A 16,587-nucleotide genomic window follows, 5' to 3' on the forward strand; every position below is an offset into this window, starting at 1 on the left:
CTCTTATTTATGATAATATACAGCCAGTGTTTATAAACTAATTTTAGATACTTATTTTAGAGGAATTATGTTTTTTTGTCCCATTACTGGTTCCACGTCCATTATAGGGTATACTACTATAAATATGCATAAAATGGCAAGTATCAAGACTATTTGTCAGTTATTTTAAAGATCATGAATGACCTGCATATTTATGAAAATTAATATATTTTGAATGAATATACTTACCGATTATGTACCGGAGACAAGTTACTTAGGGGGCTTATTAAATAGGTAATTATTTAATATTAAATACAACATCAATACCCGTGAATAGCGGAAACACGTTCCGCGACTTTTTGTAAGTCGATAGTCGGCTTTTAGCCGTTTTCTTCCCGCTGACAAAACCGAACAATGTTAAATATAATTTTTCTTGTGGTTTTATGTACGGTTTCATCGTGTTATGAAAATATTTTATACATAAAACTTGCGCTTTTTGTTAATAAAAATATACAATGACAGAAGTTTGTTTACTTTTTACAAGACAGGTGTCAAAGGTTTGATTGCCATATAAAATTTAAAATGTTAGTTCCCGTTTCTGCCACGACTCTTCTCTTTCCGCACAGACTCTAGTGTTAAATAGTGTATGACTCACAATAATCCTCATCTAACCATTAAGATACATTTCAGGATGACTTCGCATCATACCTCAACAAAAAAGTGCCCACCGTGATCACAGAGGGAAAGAGCACGCTAGATGAGCTGGACTTCCTTCTCAACAGCTGTCAGAAAGACATCGAGCAAATACTCAACTACAAGTTCAAGGACCCTTCCTTTTTACTTGAGGTTAGATTTTTCGAACCTTATTAAGTCTGAATACTTAACGACTGGGCCGCGACATTGCGCGACTGGGAACGGCGGCGGCGACAACCATAGGTTTGAGCAAGACACCTATAGTTGCCGCCGCCGCCGTCGCCAGTCGCGTAATGTCTTGGCCGAGCCTTAAACGCGAATGTGTCCTTTTCACTATATTAAGGGTCGGTTGCACCAAACCATCTATCACCGTTAAAGAGTCTTAGTATTAAAAAGGTAGTTAACATTCTAATATTTTTCCCAGGCTTTATCGCACCCGTCCTACATACGGAACCGTCTGACTCGCTCCTACGAGCGTCTGGAGTTCCTCGGCGACGCCATCTTGGATTTCCTAATCACATCGCATATATTCGAGAACTGCGATCAGCTGAAGCCGGGAGAGCTCACGGACCTGCGCTCGGCGCTTGTTAACAATGTCACGTTCGCGTCCTACGTCGTCAAACTGGGACTGCACAAGTGAGTAGCTTCACTCTTAGCACGTTACTATGTGTTCGAGAACTGTGATCAGCTGAAGCCGGGAGAACTCACGGACCTGCGCTCGGCGCTTGTTAACAATGTCACGTTCGCGTCCTACGTCGTCAAACTGGGACTGCACAAGTGAGTAGCTTCACTCTTAGCACGTTACTATGTGTTCGAGAACTGTGATCAGCTAAAGCCGGGAGAACTCACGGACCTGCGCTCGGCGCTTGTTAACAATGTCACGTTCGCGTCCTACGTCGTCAAACTGGGACTACACAAGTGAGTAGCTTCACTCTTAGCACGTTACTATGTGTTCGAGAACTGTGATCACCTGAAGCCGGGAGAACTCACGGACCTGCGCTCGGCGCTTGTTAACAATGTCACGTTCGCGTCCTACGTCGTCAAACTGGGACTGCACAAGTGAGTAGCTTCACTCTTAGCACGTTACTATGTGTTCGAGAACTGTGATCAGCTGAAGCCGGGAGAACTCACGGACCTGCGCTCGGCGTTTGTTAACAATATCACCTTCGCGTCCTACGTCGTCAAACCGGGACTGCACAAGTGAGTAGCTTCACTCTTCACGTAACTATATATTCCAGAACTGCGATCAGTTGAAGCCGGGAGAACTCACGGACCTGCGCTCGGGGACTTGATAGCATAAGCAGGGCAAATATTATTTATACGTCATGATTTCATAGAAGGTTGTCGTTTAAAATAACCCTTGCACTGCGTGTGCTATCATTGCAGACTTATCGTAGCGTTCTTGGACTAATTCTCCCGCATATCGGTTCGAAAAAAAACGAATCGTAAATCCCTCTGTAAATGAGTAATACAAGGCAACTCAAAAAATCTCAAAGCTTCTTTTTCGTCGTAACACAACGGTGTATTGGTAGCAAATTGACCCTGTTACTTGATATTTAAAATCGAAGAGCCCTTATTCCTTAGACTCCTTAGAGCGTTCACCGATTTTGCGAAATAACACTCGATAGATGGCGTTAGCGCTCGGTACGCCGTTTCAACGCAGACACTATGTTTCATATAATATTTTCTCGGCAGATTCCTTTGCTCCCAACTGAACCCGAACTTGGATAAGGCGATAATGATGTTCGTCGAGCACCAGGAACAGAGAGACCACGAGATCATCGAGGACGTGCTGTATCTCATCGACGAGGAGGATTGCCACATCGCAGATTACGTGGAAGTGCCTAAGGTAAAAAATAATACTAACTAATACCAAAGAATAAATAATAGTACTAGGTACAGAAGGCCGCAGCAGTAACGCTGGTGCATTACGAATTATGAGTAACTCATAGGTTCTTATTTAGGTTACATTTAGGTTGGCGTGTACTTAGGTAATTACTAGTATTTAAGTACATTACAATAGCGGTCTATGATTATAATGTACTTATATTTCGAAGACCATGCCCGTATAAAATGTTGATACTTTGCTGTCCTCGACAATAGCTAGTGAAGCCATATTAATATTCAAAGCAATCCTGCACTGTCGCTGGATCTGATGTCGCTGGAGACACACTCTCTAACAAAAACCGTCTGTTATGATCAGGACAGATACGGCCGCTAGGTGGCGACAGCGCCACGCGCGGGTTATGGCTAGCCACCAAAATTGATGTGGAACGGATGTACCTGTTGCAAAGCGACGAAATCGCGGCGTGAGCCACGCCTGCTAATACTATAGTTCGTTTTTTTAGCATTAGAAAGAACTTGCAAGAAGGTAAACGATCTTGACATGTCTCTTAATTGAAAAACGCTTTTTAAAAATCAAAAACGATTACTTATGAAAGCAGAAGAATATAAATGATCGTATTAGATTCATAATTGTTACATATTTGCCATAACTTATTTTTAAAATGTGTTTTTCAATTAAAAGATGCATCAATATTGTTTACCTTATTTCTAATGCTAAAAAAAACGAAGTTTAATGTACCATCACGCTCCGCGATTGTTGCGCCATTTAGGGTCCTAGCTAAATTGGTTGTTCAATACTTACGCTACAGAATTTCCAATTTAGCAAGAACCCCAAATGGCATAACAATCCCGTGTGGTGACTGTACATAAGTAAAGTGTACCTACTCATCCTTACTACATTTGATAGGACATATCATGTAAACAAACACTTTTCGAAGACATTATCACACTTTCCTCTGGGATCACACAATAATCATCACTTAAAATGTTATTACACACTTAAATAAACTCACGAAGTACAACCGAATAAACACTGAAAAATATCAATTCTAATAAGATTTTCATCAATAATCGCAGTAACGAACGGATCACCTCAAAAATATGATGCCCAGATTGTTTATGAATCGTATTGTTGGAATGTCACTTTGACGTCACGTTTGTTTACTAGATAAAACACGTAAGGATGAATACACTTTGCATCGGAATTTAAAAACTATTATCATAACTATTCACTAGTAATAGTAGTTTGGTAATTTGTTTTAGTAATTGTTCTTTTCTTTAGTCAATATCTTTATTTAATATTTTTACTATTTTGATGGCAGGTGCTAAGTGACATATTCGAGTCGCTAATGGGCGCGATATACTTAGACAGCGGCGGCGACCTGTCCGCCGTGTGGGCGGTAGTGTACCGCGTCATGCACCGCGAGATCGAGGCCTTCTCTACACGCATCCCGCAGCAGCCCGTGCGGGTACTCTACGAGAGGATACACGCGTGCACCTCGTTCGGGTAAGACACGAGCTCGGTGATATACCTAGACAGCAGCGGCGACCTGTCCGCCGTGTGGGCGGTAGTGTACCGCGTCATGCACCGCGAGATCGAGGCCTTCTCTACACGCATCCCGCAGCAGCCCGTGCGGGTACTCTACGAGAGGATACACGCGTGCACCTCGTTCGGGTAAGACACGAGCTCGGTGATATACCTAGACAGCAGCGGCGACCTGTCCGCCGTGTGGGCGGTAGTGTACCGCGTCATGCACCGCGAGATCGAGGCCTTCTCTACACGCATCCCGCAGCAGCCCGTGCGGGTACTCTACGAGAGGATACACGCGTGCACCTCGTTCGGGTAAGACACCAGCTCAGTGATATACCTAGACAGCGGCGGCGACCTGTCCGCCGTGTGGGCGGTAGTGTACCGCGTTATGCACCGCGAGATCGAAGCCTTCTCTACACGCATCCCGCAGCAGCCCGTGCGGGTACTCTACGAGAGGATACACGCGTGCACCTCGTTCGGGTAAGACACGAGCTCGGTGATATACCTAGACAGCGGCGGCGACCTGTCCGCCGTGTGGGCGGTAGTGTACCGCGTCATGCACCGCGAGATCGAAGCCTTCTCTACACGCATCCCGCAGCAGCCCGTGCGGGTACTCTACGAGAGGATACACGCGTGCACCTCGTTCGGGTAAGACACGAGCTCGGTGATATACCTAGACAGTGGCGGCGACCTGTCCGGCGTGTGGGCGGTAGTGTACCGCGTCATGCACCGCGAGATCGAGGCCTTCTCTACACGCATCCCGCAGCAGCCCGTGCGGGTACTCTACGAGAGGATACACGCGTGGACCTCGTTCGGGTAAGACACGAGCTCGGTATTACATCGAGGCAGCGGCGGCGACCTGTCTCGACTATAATGTATCCTAATATCTTTTAGGGACTAAGTTTAAAAGTAATAAGTCAATTGAAAGGCGTATCCAGTCCAGATGAGTACTTTTTTTGCCAATCTGATTAAATTGCCCGATCGAATCAGGAGGTGCGGACGCAAATACCAATTTGGCTCGCCCAATTCAACCGGCGATAATGACCGATATTACCGATAAAATGGGATGCGGACGCAAGAATACCAATTTGTGAGGCCAGTATTTTCGTTCTGGGGCATTTTTGTAATTTAGAGGGCTCTAATATCACCATAAATTTAAAATAGAAGATTGACGCCAATTTCATTTCTGATCACGTCGACCGATTTGATCAGTCCCGTCTGGATACCACTTTATGTTATAAATTGTATCAGACTAGCAGTGTCCAACAATACTAAGGGCCAGTTGCACTAACCATATTTGACAGACTGATCAATGTCAGCCGGCACGCCCCGGCGCTACTATGAAACTTTCTGGTACTATGAAACTTATGGTACTATGAAATTTTCCATACATAAAAATTTAGCGAACTCTTTAACGATACGACTAGTTCGGTGCAACTCACTCTAAATCGTGTCAATTTTCCACAGAACCGCCAAGGTGGTAGAATGTGGCACGCCGCGCGTAATGGTCCCCGTGACGTTCACCAAGAACGGGCGCCCGCACACGGCGCACGGGTTCGGCGGGAACAAGTTCCAGGCCAAGCGCGCCGCCGCCAAGCTCGCGCTCAAGATACTCGACTCCTAAACTACTACACGTACAGGGCTATAACCGCGAAAATCGAAATTCGCAAATTGCGGGCATTTTTCTCTGTCACTCTAATTACGCCTTCATTGGAGTAGAAGAGAAAGATCCCCGCAATTTGCGAATTTCTGTTTTCGCGGTAGCCCCTCAGGTGTACCCCCTTATTCATAAACAGCTTTGTCTTTAAATTGTTTATACGACAACGGTTTCACTCACTTGAATTTTTAGTCGCTAACTCCGGCTGCGGAGTGCACCGCGCCCCCCCGCCCCCCCCGCCGCCGCTCTCTCAGCGCGCGCGCAACGAGCGACGAGGCGGGCGCGATCAGTGCACGAGTTGCAGTCGCCGCGAGCACTCGAGCCTGAGGAAGGACCCCCCGATGGGCCCGAAACATGTCGCCAATAGCGACTAAAAATTCAAGTGACTGAAACCGATGTCGTATAAACAATTTAAAATATGTCTCACGAAAGTTTAATATCGATTATTGCAGAGCTTTGTCTTTATCTGTATTTGTAAGAAAGAGATAAAACATTATTTAACTAAATTATGGCCGTAAAGTTTTATGAACTAGGGTATTTGACTGTAAGTATTTAAAATAAACTATTTTACACCATGCAAGAAATAAAGTACCAGAAGATTAATAGAGAAACGTAGACAGCAGTTAGTTTTAGACACAATTTCTATTTTCCTTCTTGTCTTTATCTGTCATTTTGACTTATGTATTTGTAAGAAAGGGATAAAATATAATTTAGCTAAATCAGGCCCGTAAAACTTTATTAGTTAGGGGGTTAGTGCATAGTTACTTTCTTTCGCATTTTCACGGAAACGTACGAACGTGTTTTGTTATTCAGTCAGTCTGTACAAAAAGTAGGTACTCAGGTTGACTGAAGTAGCGACGGACGACAGGGCTATAACCGCGAAAATGGAAGTTCGCAAATTGCGGGCATCTTTCTCTGTCACTCTTATTACGCCTTCATTGGAGTAAAAGAGAAAGGTCCCCGTAATTTGCGAATTTCGGTTTTCGCGGTAGCCCCTCTGATCTTCCTGTATTAGGAGTGTAAGACGATATTTACTTGCCAAATTTTATAGGTATAGGGAAATACTTTATAAATTTTGATTCCGTTAAGAGTGTCGTAATTTATGTATCTTGCGGCATCATAAACGGCCGTATCTTTTAGAGTCGGACCAAAAAAAGTCTGCAGCGGATTTGATAGCCCACGCAGTGCAAGTGTCATTTATACGTCATAATTTCATAGAAGTTTGACGTTTAAAATAACACTTTCACTGCGTGGGCTATCAAATCCGCTGCAGACTATTGTTGGTCTGACTCTAGAAGTCTGATCTTTTCAAAGCTTCAGGGGACTGTAGACCTGAGTTTTAATTTCGCGTTTCTGAGATTAAGGGCCTTGACAGACAGACGGACGGACGCACAACAAAGTGATCCTATAAGGGTTCCGTTTTTTCCTAAAGTACGGAACTCGCGGTGGGCGAGTCCGATACGCACTTGTCAGGTTTTATTGCTTATATGTTGTATTTTAGAATGGAATAACAAGTTAGTTCTCTAATTATATGTGTACCAAAGGGTGGATTTCCATCTTTTCAATATATTGGTCCATTGTGCATTGCGTCTCACTCTCTCATTAAGTAAAATGTGAGACAAAATACACATTGGACCAAGAAATTGGACAGGCGGAAAACCACCCTAAAGTTAGATAATTATTTCAGTTGCGGTCAAAAGTTTGAAAACTCATCATTATTTTGCTAGTATTTAACGTTACTATTTACGCAGAAGTCGGGTATCTCTTGCTTCAGGTACGGAACTGATTTTAATTAGAGTTTGTAGCAATATACCTAACTGAGATTTTTAGAACTTTTCGTAGTAACATAAAGGTCTGAATAGTCAGATAAAGTCTATTTCAATAGAACTTGCTAACTATGTAAACAAACCGCCATATTGAATTTGTCTCTGAATGATCAATTTACTAGTGATGGGCAAGACTCCTACTTACTACTTTACTAATGTCAAACCATATCGAATAATAAAATACCAAAAGTAAAAAACAAGTAGTTACTTATTTTTAATTTGTTTAATCACGATCAGAAGACTAAATTAGTACTTAAGAATTATGTATTGATGTATTTTATAACCGTGGCGATAGGTACAGAGCGTGGGTTGGGTAGTGTGTAGCGGGTTTATATTACAAACTTTAGTCACAACACTACCCATCATAGACAATTGTAGAATTTAAAAGAAACAAAACCGCCATTACATCAGGCGCTAATAACCTAACTTATGAAACCATTTTAAACTTTTAATTAAATATCCAAGATACAGGTACATATTTATGTATTTTACGGAACGGACCGTTTCAATAGTGTATATGTGTATGGTTTCAATGGTATTTGATGAAGTGTTGTGAAAATTCAAAGAGAAACAGTGATAAAACAAAATTAGGTTGTTTGTTTACATAGTTAGCAAGTTCTATTGGAATAGACTTTAGGTGTGTTTACATTTGGACCTGCCGGGCTAGCATATGATTGGCGCGACAGTATCTCGCTGCGAGATTACCCGTCCCTCTTTAATTTATTCAGTTAGTAAAAGACGGGTAGTCTATCTCGCGGCGAGATACTGTCGCGCTAATCATGCGCTCCGCCTACTGAACGATTAGAGACTTCAAGACTTGTTATGATTTTTGCAGCATTCCTTAGCTGTTTATTTCGGAAGCCTATGACCTTAAGAAAATAAGCAGGAAATGACTACTCCATTTTAAGAGAGTCTCTGTATTGAAAAGCGGCTCGATTCGGAAAATGAATTAGAGTTTACTAGATATTAAATAGTAAATATATGTGACGTTCCACGGCAAAAGGTACCTTATGGCGGCTGGCGCCGCGATTCGGGAAATGAATTAGAGATTCACTAACTATGAAATAAGTTAAGATATGTGATGTTACACGACAAAAGGTACCTTATGGCGGCTGGCGCTTACGTCGTATAGCGTCGCAATAATATTGTCGCGACATCGCAAAACATCACAAAAGTAGGGACAGATGTATTGCATAATTATTTTCATTCTTATTTTCACGGAAACGTACGAACGTGTCTTGCTATTTCATTCAATCTCGGTACAAAAAGTAGGTACTGACGTTGGCTATAGCAGCATATGACAATACGAACGTTTCCGAAAAAATACGACTGAAAACCATTATGCACTACATCTGTACGTTATATTATTATTTATATTATATTTAATCATAATTACGTCACCTGTCGCTTCTCCATTGAAGCAGATCCCCCGTTATATGAATTATGTTTGTGGTGTGTTTTAATTTGATAGAATTTAAACAAAAACATTTTGGACCTAAAGGGTAAGAAACATTTATTAGGTATAACAATTAAATTGCTATACGTAGTTAGTGACGGTATCCATTTTTAATAATGTCATACTTATTTAATGGAAAATGTAAAATTAAACCTAGATTATAAATTATAAAGATATGTTGAATTGTAAAGCGCAAAAACTAAGTTCTTTAATCGACTGAATAAAATATAGTGTAATGTAATGTGTAATTTTCAGACATCGTAAATTTTATAGCATTTTCGGTGCAGTGTTAACAATTTCAACCCTAATGATTAATTAGCGTTAATTACGTTAATTTCAACCTTAATTTACCATTTCAGTTGGAATTATTTGTACCAATTCCGTTAACACCACTCCGCTGCACCTATTTAATGGCTCCTCTACACGATGGGCCAACGCCGGCCACTCCAAGGGACGCAGCCATGCGGTAGAATGAGTTGGCAATATCACTTGCTCCCTCTAACGCATAAATGCGTCCCTTGGAGTGGCCGGCGTTGGCCCATCATGTAGAGGAGCTATAAAATTTACGATGTCTGGTAATTTTTGACATAATTACAATCCCAAATCTAGAGTCCGTGTAGCTAACATTACAGTTACACCAATTACAGTGAAACCTGGTTAAGTGGGACCTGGATAAGTGAGAAACCTCTATAGCTGGGACTCATGGTGCGGTCCCGACACTTTAGCACTGAATTACCTCTGTCACTGAGAAAAAACGAACCTCTATAACTGGGATTCGTTATTGTGATTTTATAGTCACATTTACCTCTATAACTGAGACAGAGAGAGTGTATTTTACCTCTTTTACTGAGACTATATTTATAAGATTACATTTTCCTAATTGTTTTTTGGAATTTTATAGGGAATTGACTTCTGTATCTGAGATAACGTCAATCTATGACCTCTCTAACTCGGACTTCATTGAACAATTTCCGTATTCTTACTAACTCTTAGTCAATCCACAAATTCCGCATTTGCCTAATTGTGTCTAAACAACTTCAAGTTTGATTTACTTAGTTAATTTATGTAAGTAGTTAAAACTATCGAAACGAAAGCTGAAATTTTGATAAGTAACACGAAAAAATAAATTTTCATTTATTAAATTTCTAATACGCATTGAAGTCCATATCAAATTTAATTTAATTTTGAAATATCTATCCTTTGGAGAATCATTCAAAATTGATTCAAAGAAATATTTAAACTAAAAGACTAAAAAAATATTTAGGGACAAGGATTACTTTACCTAATTTATTTTTAAAGATAATTACTAAATCCCCTTTTAACCACCTCTATAACTGAAATATACTCTATTCTCACCTCTATTAATGGAACCCTCTGTAAATGAGACAGAAATTTATTTGTACCTGGCTAACTGGGAGCCTGGGTAAGTGGAAAACCTCTTTAAGTGAGACAAATTTGCTCGCCCCTTGAGATCTCACTTATCCAGGTTTCACTGTATAACATAAAGTGAGGCGTGTCATTATGAACGTCTTAATTTCATAGAAATTTGACAATAATGATGACATTGCCACACTTTGTCATTGGCAAATACCATGCCGAGTTAATTTCATTAACTTACAGGCTTAGGGCGTAACTGATTAGGTAATAAATTATGGCGAGTGTATGTTAAACTAAATGAAATATTGTCGTCCATTACCAAAATAGCAGTAGGTAGAGTTAAGACCAAGATAAGACTGCTATTTTAAACTTGTATGAAATTATGACATCTATGAATTAACACTTGCATTGCGTGTGCTATCAAAATCGTTTCTGACTTATCTTGGTCTTACTCTTCTATAACATGACCTATATCAATATCAAGGAATAAATAAGAAATGAAATTAAGTATATTTGTGACGTTATCTATGAAAAGGGACTTTATTGTCCTTAAAGGGACCTTATCTTATTGTCTATGGCGCTTACGCCATTATTAGCGATGCTCCGATATAAATTCAATGCCGCGCGACGCTGTGCGGCGTAAGCGCCATCGACAATAAGGTCCCTTTTCATAGATAATGACCCGTCTAACTAAAAAGCACCCATTTTTTTAACTGTAGTTATTAGTTGTTGTGTATTTTTTATTACGTGATGCGATATAATGTGCAGGATATTTTTTAATTGATGAAGTTTTTTGAATTGATGAAATATTATATTTGCATTTAATACCAAATAAATTAGTCAAAAATTCGTAGGATTTTGATATTGAATAAAATGTTTATTTTATCTAACCATTGTTTCATTTTTAGTGTTCCGTACAAAACTTTGTTTACATTAAATATTTCTATCCTAAAGGCAAAGGATATTCCCACCCTAAGGGTCTCCCCAAATATATCGACGCGCATTCGGCAAAAGCCGATAGGAAAAAGCTTTATGTCCACGCAATAAGAGCGAAGAAGCCGACGACGCGTCGGCCGGCGCCGGCCGATGCGAGCCGAGCCGAACGACGACTTTTTCGCTCTTATTGCGCGGACATAAAGCTTTTTCCTATCGGCTTTTGCCGAATGCGCGTCGATATATTTGGGGAGACCCTTATCGTTACTGCTAGGTACATTTTTTAAAGGCCCCTGGTCATATTGGGCCAACGTAGGCCACTCCAAGGGACGCAGCCACGCGGTAGAATGAGATAGCAATATCACTTGCTCCCTCTAACGCATAAATGTGTTCTCCAGACTGGCCCAATATGTATGTACCTACAGGTGCCTTTAGATTAATTGCTCTCAAAATAGTGCCTTGCTATTTAGTGAAAAAAAAAATCTCCAAGTACGTTTGAGCTAATAGTGTTTGTAAAAGTGCCAACAGACTGATGTACCGAACCGCGGCCTTGTTCAGGTCAGCTATCTGTTTCGCTTTGACTCATAGTGGCGTCCTTGACGGATGTACGGTGATCCATTTTCCACTCGATCGAACAGGCCTCGAACCGTACCAAAGTCACAGTCCGGTATGTACGCCAGTCTGTTAGTGCTTTACCTCTGCCACTCAAATCTGCAGCAGAGTAATTAGCTTGATCTCAGTAGTTGCCACAAATTCATTTTGGTGGTAACTACCGTGATTTTCTTTTCTCAGTAGTTACCATTGGTAAAAGATAGGAAGAATAAAGGTTTAATCTCCCGGCCCGCTAACCCCGCGCTGCAGTTTGACGACGCCTCATTTCCCAATATTTACCGCCAAAATATTTTTATTTTAAATGGTCAGGTACAGCTGTACTTGGAGTGGCAGCTGTACCTGACCATTTCCGTGGGAGGCACAAGCTACGTCACTACTATTAAGCTCTATTTAGACGATGCGCGAACTCGTAAGCGAGTGTCTTTACATTGCGGTTTTTGACGTAACCAACAGTCCGCAATGTAACTTTTCGCATGCGAGTCCGTGCACCGTCTAAATCAGCCCTTATGTTTCAAGTGTATCCTTCTTGGACCAGCATGGAATAAAACACATAGTCACGTTAACGTGGTTATAATTATCGCGTAAATTACAGGAAGTAGGTGCTGGGCCTCTTGTACGCGAACTTGTTGAGTCGCTTGTGGTGGTGCACGCGCTTGGGCAGCGGGAAGCGGATCGCGCTGTTGTGGAACTGCTTCACTTGTGGTCGGCGGCAAGCGGCGGCCTTGATCACCTCCACTTTAATGATCTGAAGACAAGAAAAAATACGTTGGATGGATATACCGATACGTCCAACATATACACAAGAAAAGCGAAACGCCGGACGCGGTCGCTGACCTGCGCGGTAGCAAGGTCACATTTTTATCGCCTGTCACTATGCCTGTAACGTTTGAACAAGTATGTAAGAGCGAAAGTGCCGCATCACGCGACATGCGATAAACGCGACCATGCTACCGTCACTGATACATTATACCAGGCGTGGCCCACTCCGCGATTTCGTCGCTTTGCAACAGGTAGCTACAAGTACATACATCCCACAGTGTGGGGCACAATTGGTGTGACACCAATTTTGGTTGTTAGCCATAAGCCGCGCGTGGCGCTGTCGCCACCTAGCGGTCATATAGAAAGAAAGAAAATACATTTATTTACGTCAAACCAACAACTTAAATTACAAGTTTAATATCGAGACATAGACGTTAAATAGGACCCTCACTCAGCGTAATGCTACGACGGTAAGCCGCGGCGCTGTCCTAATCGTAACAGACGCGTTTTGCTAGAGAGTGCATCTTCTGTACCTAGACTATTATTTATTCTGTGATTATACCAGAGTTAATTATTAAAAAAAAACGTGCCCCTAGTTTAGTTTAAGAGTCAAACCAGATGACAAAATGAAAATAAAAATGGAAAACATAAGAAAGCTGGTCAATAATTTCAGTTCCATAAATGTTATCATCATATGTTTGGTAGTCCAGGTGCATTCACCCTAAAGTACAAAGGTAAGTAACATACCTGGATGGAGTGAGCGCGGGCCCTGTGGCGAGCGCCCATGTCGCGGTAGCACGTGGTGACGGCGCCGCCGACGCTGAGGTCGCGGTACTCGCGGTACATGTTGTGCACGCCCGACCGGGACTCGTAGCGCAGCCAGATGCCGAAGTTCTTTATCTTGACTGGGGTCTTCTCTGGGATTTCCTGGAATGTCAACGTATTTCGAATTTAATGGGTGCTTTACATACAGCTTGTAACAAAAATAGTGTGGATCCGTTTAAGGGGTTCATTATCGCGTTCTGCAGGCGTATTATGGATGGTTTTATCCATCTTCTTCTTGTTCCTCGCGTTATCCCGGCATTTTGCCACAGCTCACATAATATGAGCCTGGGGTCTGCTTGACAACTATCCATCTATTGGATGGTTTTATCAATGTGACAAAATAACCGTTATATACTTTTTAACAACACGCGATTGAAACTGACGGACACCGTTTTATCATGTTGTCACATAGACAAGAACAACCATAATATCCATAAATCGGGGTTTTCGGTGCGGGAATGATTTTGTGTTTTATAACTTTGTTTATTGTAAAATAATTACTAAACTATGAATTAATACAAGGTCCTTAATGTGCTTAGAAATGTTAAATTAGTATCGTTTTTTACAGTTTTTACCTGTAATTTGACTAGTGTAAAACATTCCTGCACCGAAAACCCTGATGTATCATAATATCCACACTGATATTCATACAAAAATTCAAACCTCAAAAATAATTGCTTTACCCTTTACAGAAAAGGAAATAAACACCACTCACAATGTCAAGTAGTCTGCAAGTCTGTTATGTACATAGGTATTATAGCCCAAATAGAAGTATTTGTGAGACATAAACATTTCCTACTAAATTTAATTACAATAAGGCCAATGTAGATGTGCCTCGCGTCCACCGTCGCCGAGGCATGTCTACACTGGTCGTTTTGTACGCGAGGAAATAGCGTCGCGCCTGCCTATGCCTAGCGTATGCCTGCTCTGTGTGGACCTGGAGTGACCAGGCTAATGTAATGTTTTGTCAGTGATTTTTCAAGGTTTTAGAAATTATGTAGGATTTGTATCAGAGCTATTCTGCTTTAAACAGGACACATTTAGTACCTGGAAGTCAACAAGTATCTAGGTAACCGGTTTAACAAATATAAATGCAAACCTTGATGGAGACAATTTCTCCAGTGGTCTTCTTGAACTTCTTCAGCTGACGCAGGAAGTACCAGAAGCGGGACTTGGCCACAATTGGGTCTGGAGAGAAGATTCTCATTTTGTACAGTGGCGTCTTGGGCTCACTCTCAGAGGGCAGTTTTCGCCCAATGACTTCATATTCCTTCAACTGGAAATTAAAAAAAAATAGGTTTATTTACTACACTTTCGATAGGAAAAGCTGAAATATAGTACCTATCATTAATTTAGTTAGCAGTAGTTTTGATTGCCACTCAGGGTAAATCACCTCAAACTGCTTATTTAATGTTGTATATTTTATGAATATGTTATCTATACTCAAATCGCATTTTTTTCAAGCAGCTTAAAGGTATAGCGGACTTCAAGGTGTATTCATATTAACTTGATCTGCAGTGTGACATCCAAAACCCCGATCCTAATATAACAAAATTTTGCGTCATAAAAATCAGGTCCCAGAAGTTATAATTTGGTTTTAAGTACTTTAATTTTGTATTTGCAAAGTGTTCTGTTCAGAATGCAAATTCAATAAATGCAGCTAATGAGTTTGTATACGTTGAGCTTACTGCTGTTTAACAATATAAAAAAACCGGGCAAGTGCGAGTCGGACTCGCGCACGAAGGGTTCCGTACCATAATGCAAAAAAAAAAAAACAAAAAAAGCAAAAAGAAAACGGTCACCCATCCAAGTACTGACCCCTCCCGACTTTGCTTAACTTTGGTCAAAAATCACGTTTGTTGTATGGGAGCCCTATTTAAATCTTTATTTTATTCTGTTTTTAGTATTTGTTGTTATAGCGGCAACAGAAATACATCATCTGTGAAAATTTCAACTGTCTAGCTATCACGGTTCGTGAGATACAGCCTGGTGAGAGACGGACGGACGGACGGACGGACGGACAGCGAAGTCTTAGTAATAGGGTCCCGTTTTACCCTTTGGGTACGGAACCCTAAAAATATGATAACAAAAGATGGGACAAGTGGCTTGCCCTGAATAAAGTAAAACTTTTAGTAGTTACATGTCCATACCATACAATGGAACCATATCACAACATGACATAACCTCAAACTAAATTTTCGTTCTTAGTTAATTTCACTTCATTAACACAGCGGAATGAAATAATTATCGTTAAAATCCGACACGTTGGCACTTTCTGGGCGCAAATCAGTCTTGCTATATTCTTATTCACACAAGAAACCACTAAATTGAAGTAGCCGCAACGTGTACTTCACACGCGAAAATGAACCTGTCCGTTTAAAGCTTCGTTTCACATTTTAAGGTATTAAAAAATATAATTTTATGTTTATATAAATCATTAGGCATTAATTTCCACATATTGTATGTTTTTTCACAATTCTTACCTCTCCTTTAGCCTTCATTTTCAGAGGATTTTACCTAAAAAGAATCTGTCAATGGAAGCGGACAGACGCAAAAGAAAGATGGAGGCTGGGTAGCCAGCCTGTATAAAATGTTACAGCTTATAAAAATGCACACTTAGCATAAGGCACCTACAGACCTTGCAACAATTTTTTTTATTGCATGTGTGGCCTAAGCTCTCATTAGCACGAGCGCTTTTTCAACGCACTTAAAAAAGCGTTTGAATGACACAAATGGAAACGTGTGTAGTCGGACTAAAAAAAATGTCTGCAGCGGATTTGATAGCCCACGCAGTACAAGTGTAATTTATACGTCATAATTTCATAGAAGTTGGACTTTTAAAATAACACTTTCACTGCGTGGGCTATCAAATCCGCTACAGACTCTATTGGTATTTGTAGCTTGGTCTGACTTTATTTGTTCACACGATGGCGGTGGCGCTTTTTATCGAGCGTTCTTGGATTTTCGACTTTAAGCGTTGGTCGTTAAGCCCCCTCCAGACTATGTGCGTGAATCGCGGGCGAAGCCGCGAACGCGAGTGTGGAGTCGATTTCGCTGTCTGCGAAAATCGACGACACACTTGCGTTCGCGGCTT

At 41.1% G+C, this 16,587-nt stretch overlaps 2 protein-coding genes and 1 long non-coding RNA gene across 3 annotated transcripts in view; 2 read left to right on the top strand and 1 right to left on the bottom strand.

Annotated features, from left to right (window-relative positions):
* LOC134668151 (endoribonuclease Dicer) overlaps positions 1-5,705 on the top strand; it is a 70,593-nt gene extending 64,888 nt beyond the window's left edge. The window contains exons 29-33 of the mRNA XM_063525669.1: positions 670-825; positions 1,097-1,308; positions 2,368-2,521; positions 3,840-4,024; positions 5,516-5,705. Coding sequence (XP_063381739.1) covers positions 670-825; positions 1,097-1,308; positions 2,368-2,521; positions 3,840-4,024; positions 5,516-5,672 — 864 coding nt within the window. The 3' untranslated portion in view covers positions 5,673-5,705. The remainder of the gene's footprint in view (positions 1-669; positions 826-1,096; positions 1,309-2,367; positions 2,522-3,839; positions 4,025-5,515) is intronic.
* Positions 5,706-9,543: 3,838 nt separating this feature from the next.
* On the top strand, positions 9,544-11,254 carry LOC134668222 (uncharacterized). Its single transcript, XR_010098740.1, has 2 exons — positions 9,544-9,648; positions 10,499-11,254. It is a non-coding gene; the product is annotated as an uncharacterized LOC134668222 (long non-coding RNA).
* Positions 11,255-12,463: 1,209 nt separating this feature from the next.
* LOC134667854 (large ribosomal subunit protein eL20) lies at positions 12,464-16,108 on the bottom strand. Its single transcript, XM_063525244.1, has 4 exons — positions 15,977-16,108; positions 14,593-14,769; positions 13,416-13,595; positions 12,464-12,654 (listed from the first exon to the last, which is right to left on the bottom strand). The coding sequence occupies exons 1-4, from the start codon at positions 15,992-15,994 to the stop codon at positions 12,496-12,498; spliced, it is 534 nt and encodes a 177-aa protein (XP_063381314.1). The 5' UTR covers positions 15,995-16,108; the 3' UTR covers positions 12,464-12,495.
* Between the last annotated feature and the right edge of the window lie 479 nt (positions 16,109-16,587).

The sequence above is a fragment of the Cydia fagiglandana genome, chromosome 10 (assembly GCF_963556715.1).
Source record: "Cydia fagiglandana chromosome 10, ilCydFagi1.1, whole genome shotgun sequence".
NCBI lineage: Eukaryota > Metazoa > Arthropoda > Insecta > Lepidoptera > Tortricidae > Cydia > Cydia fagiglandana.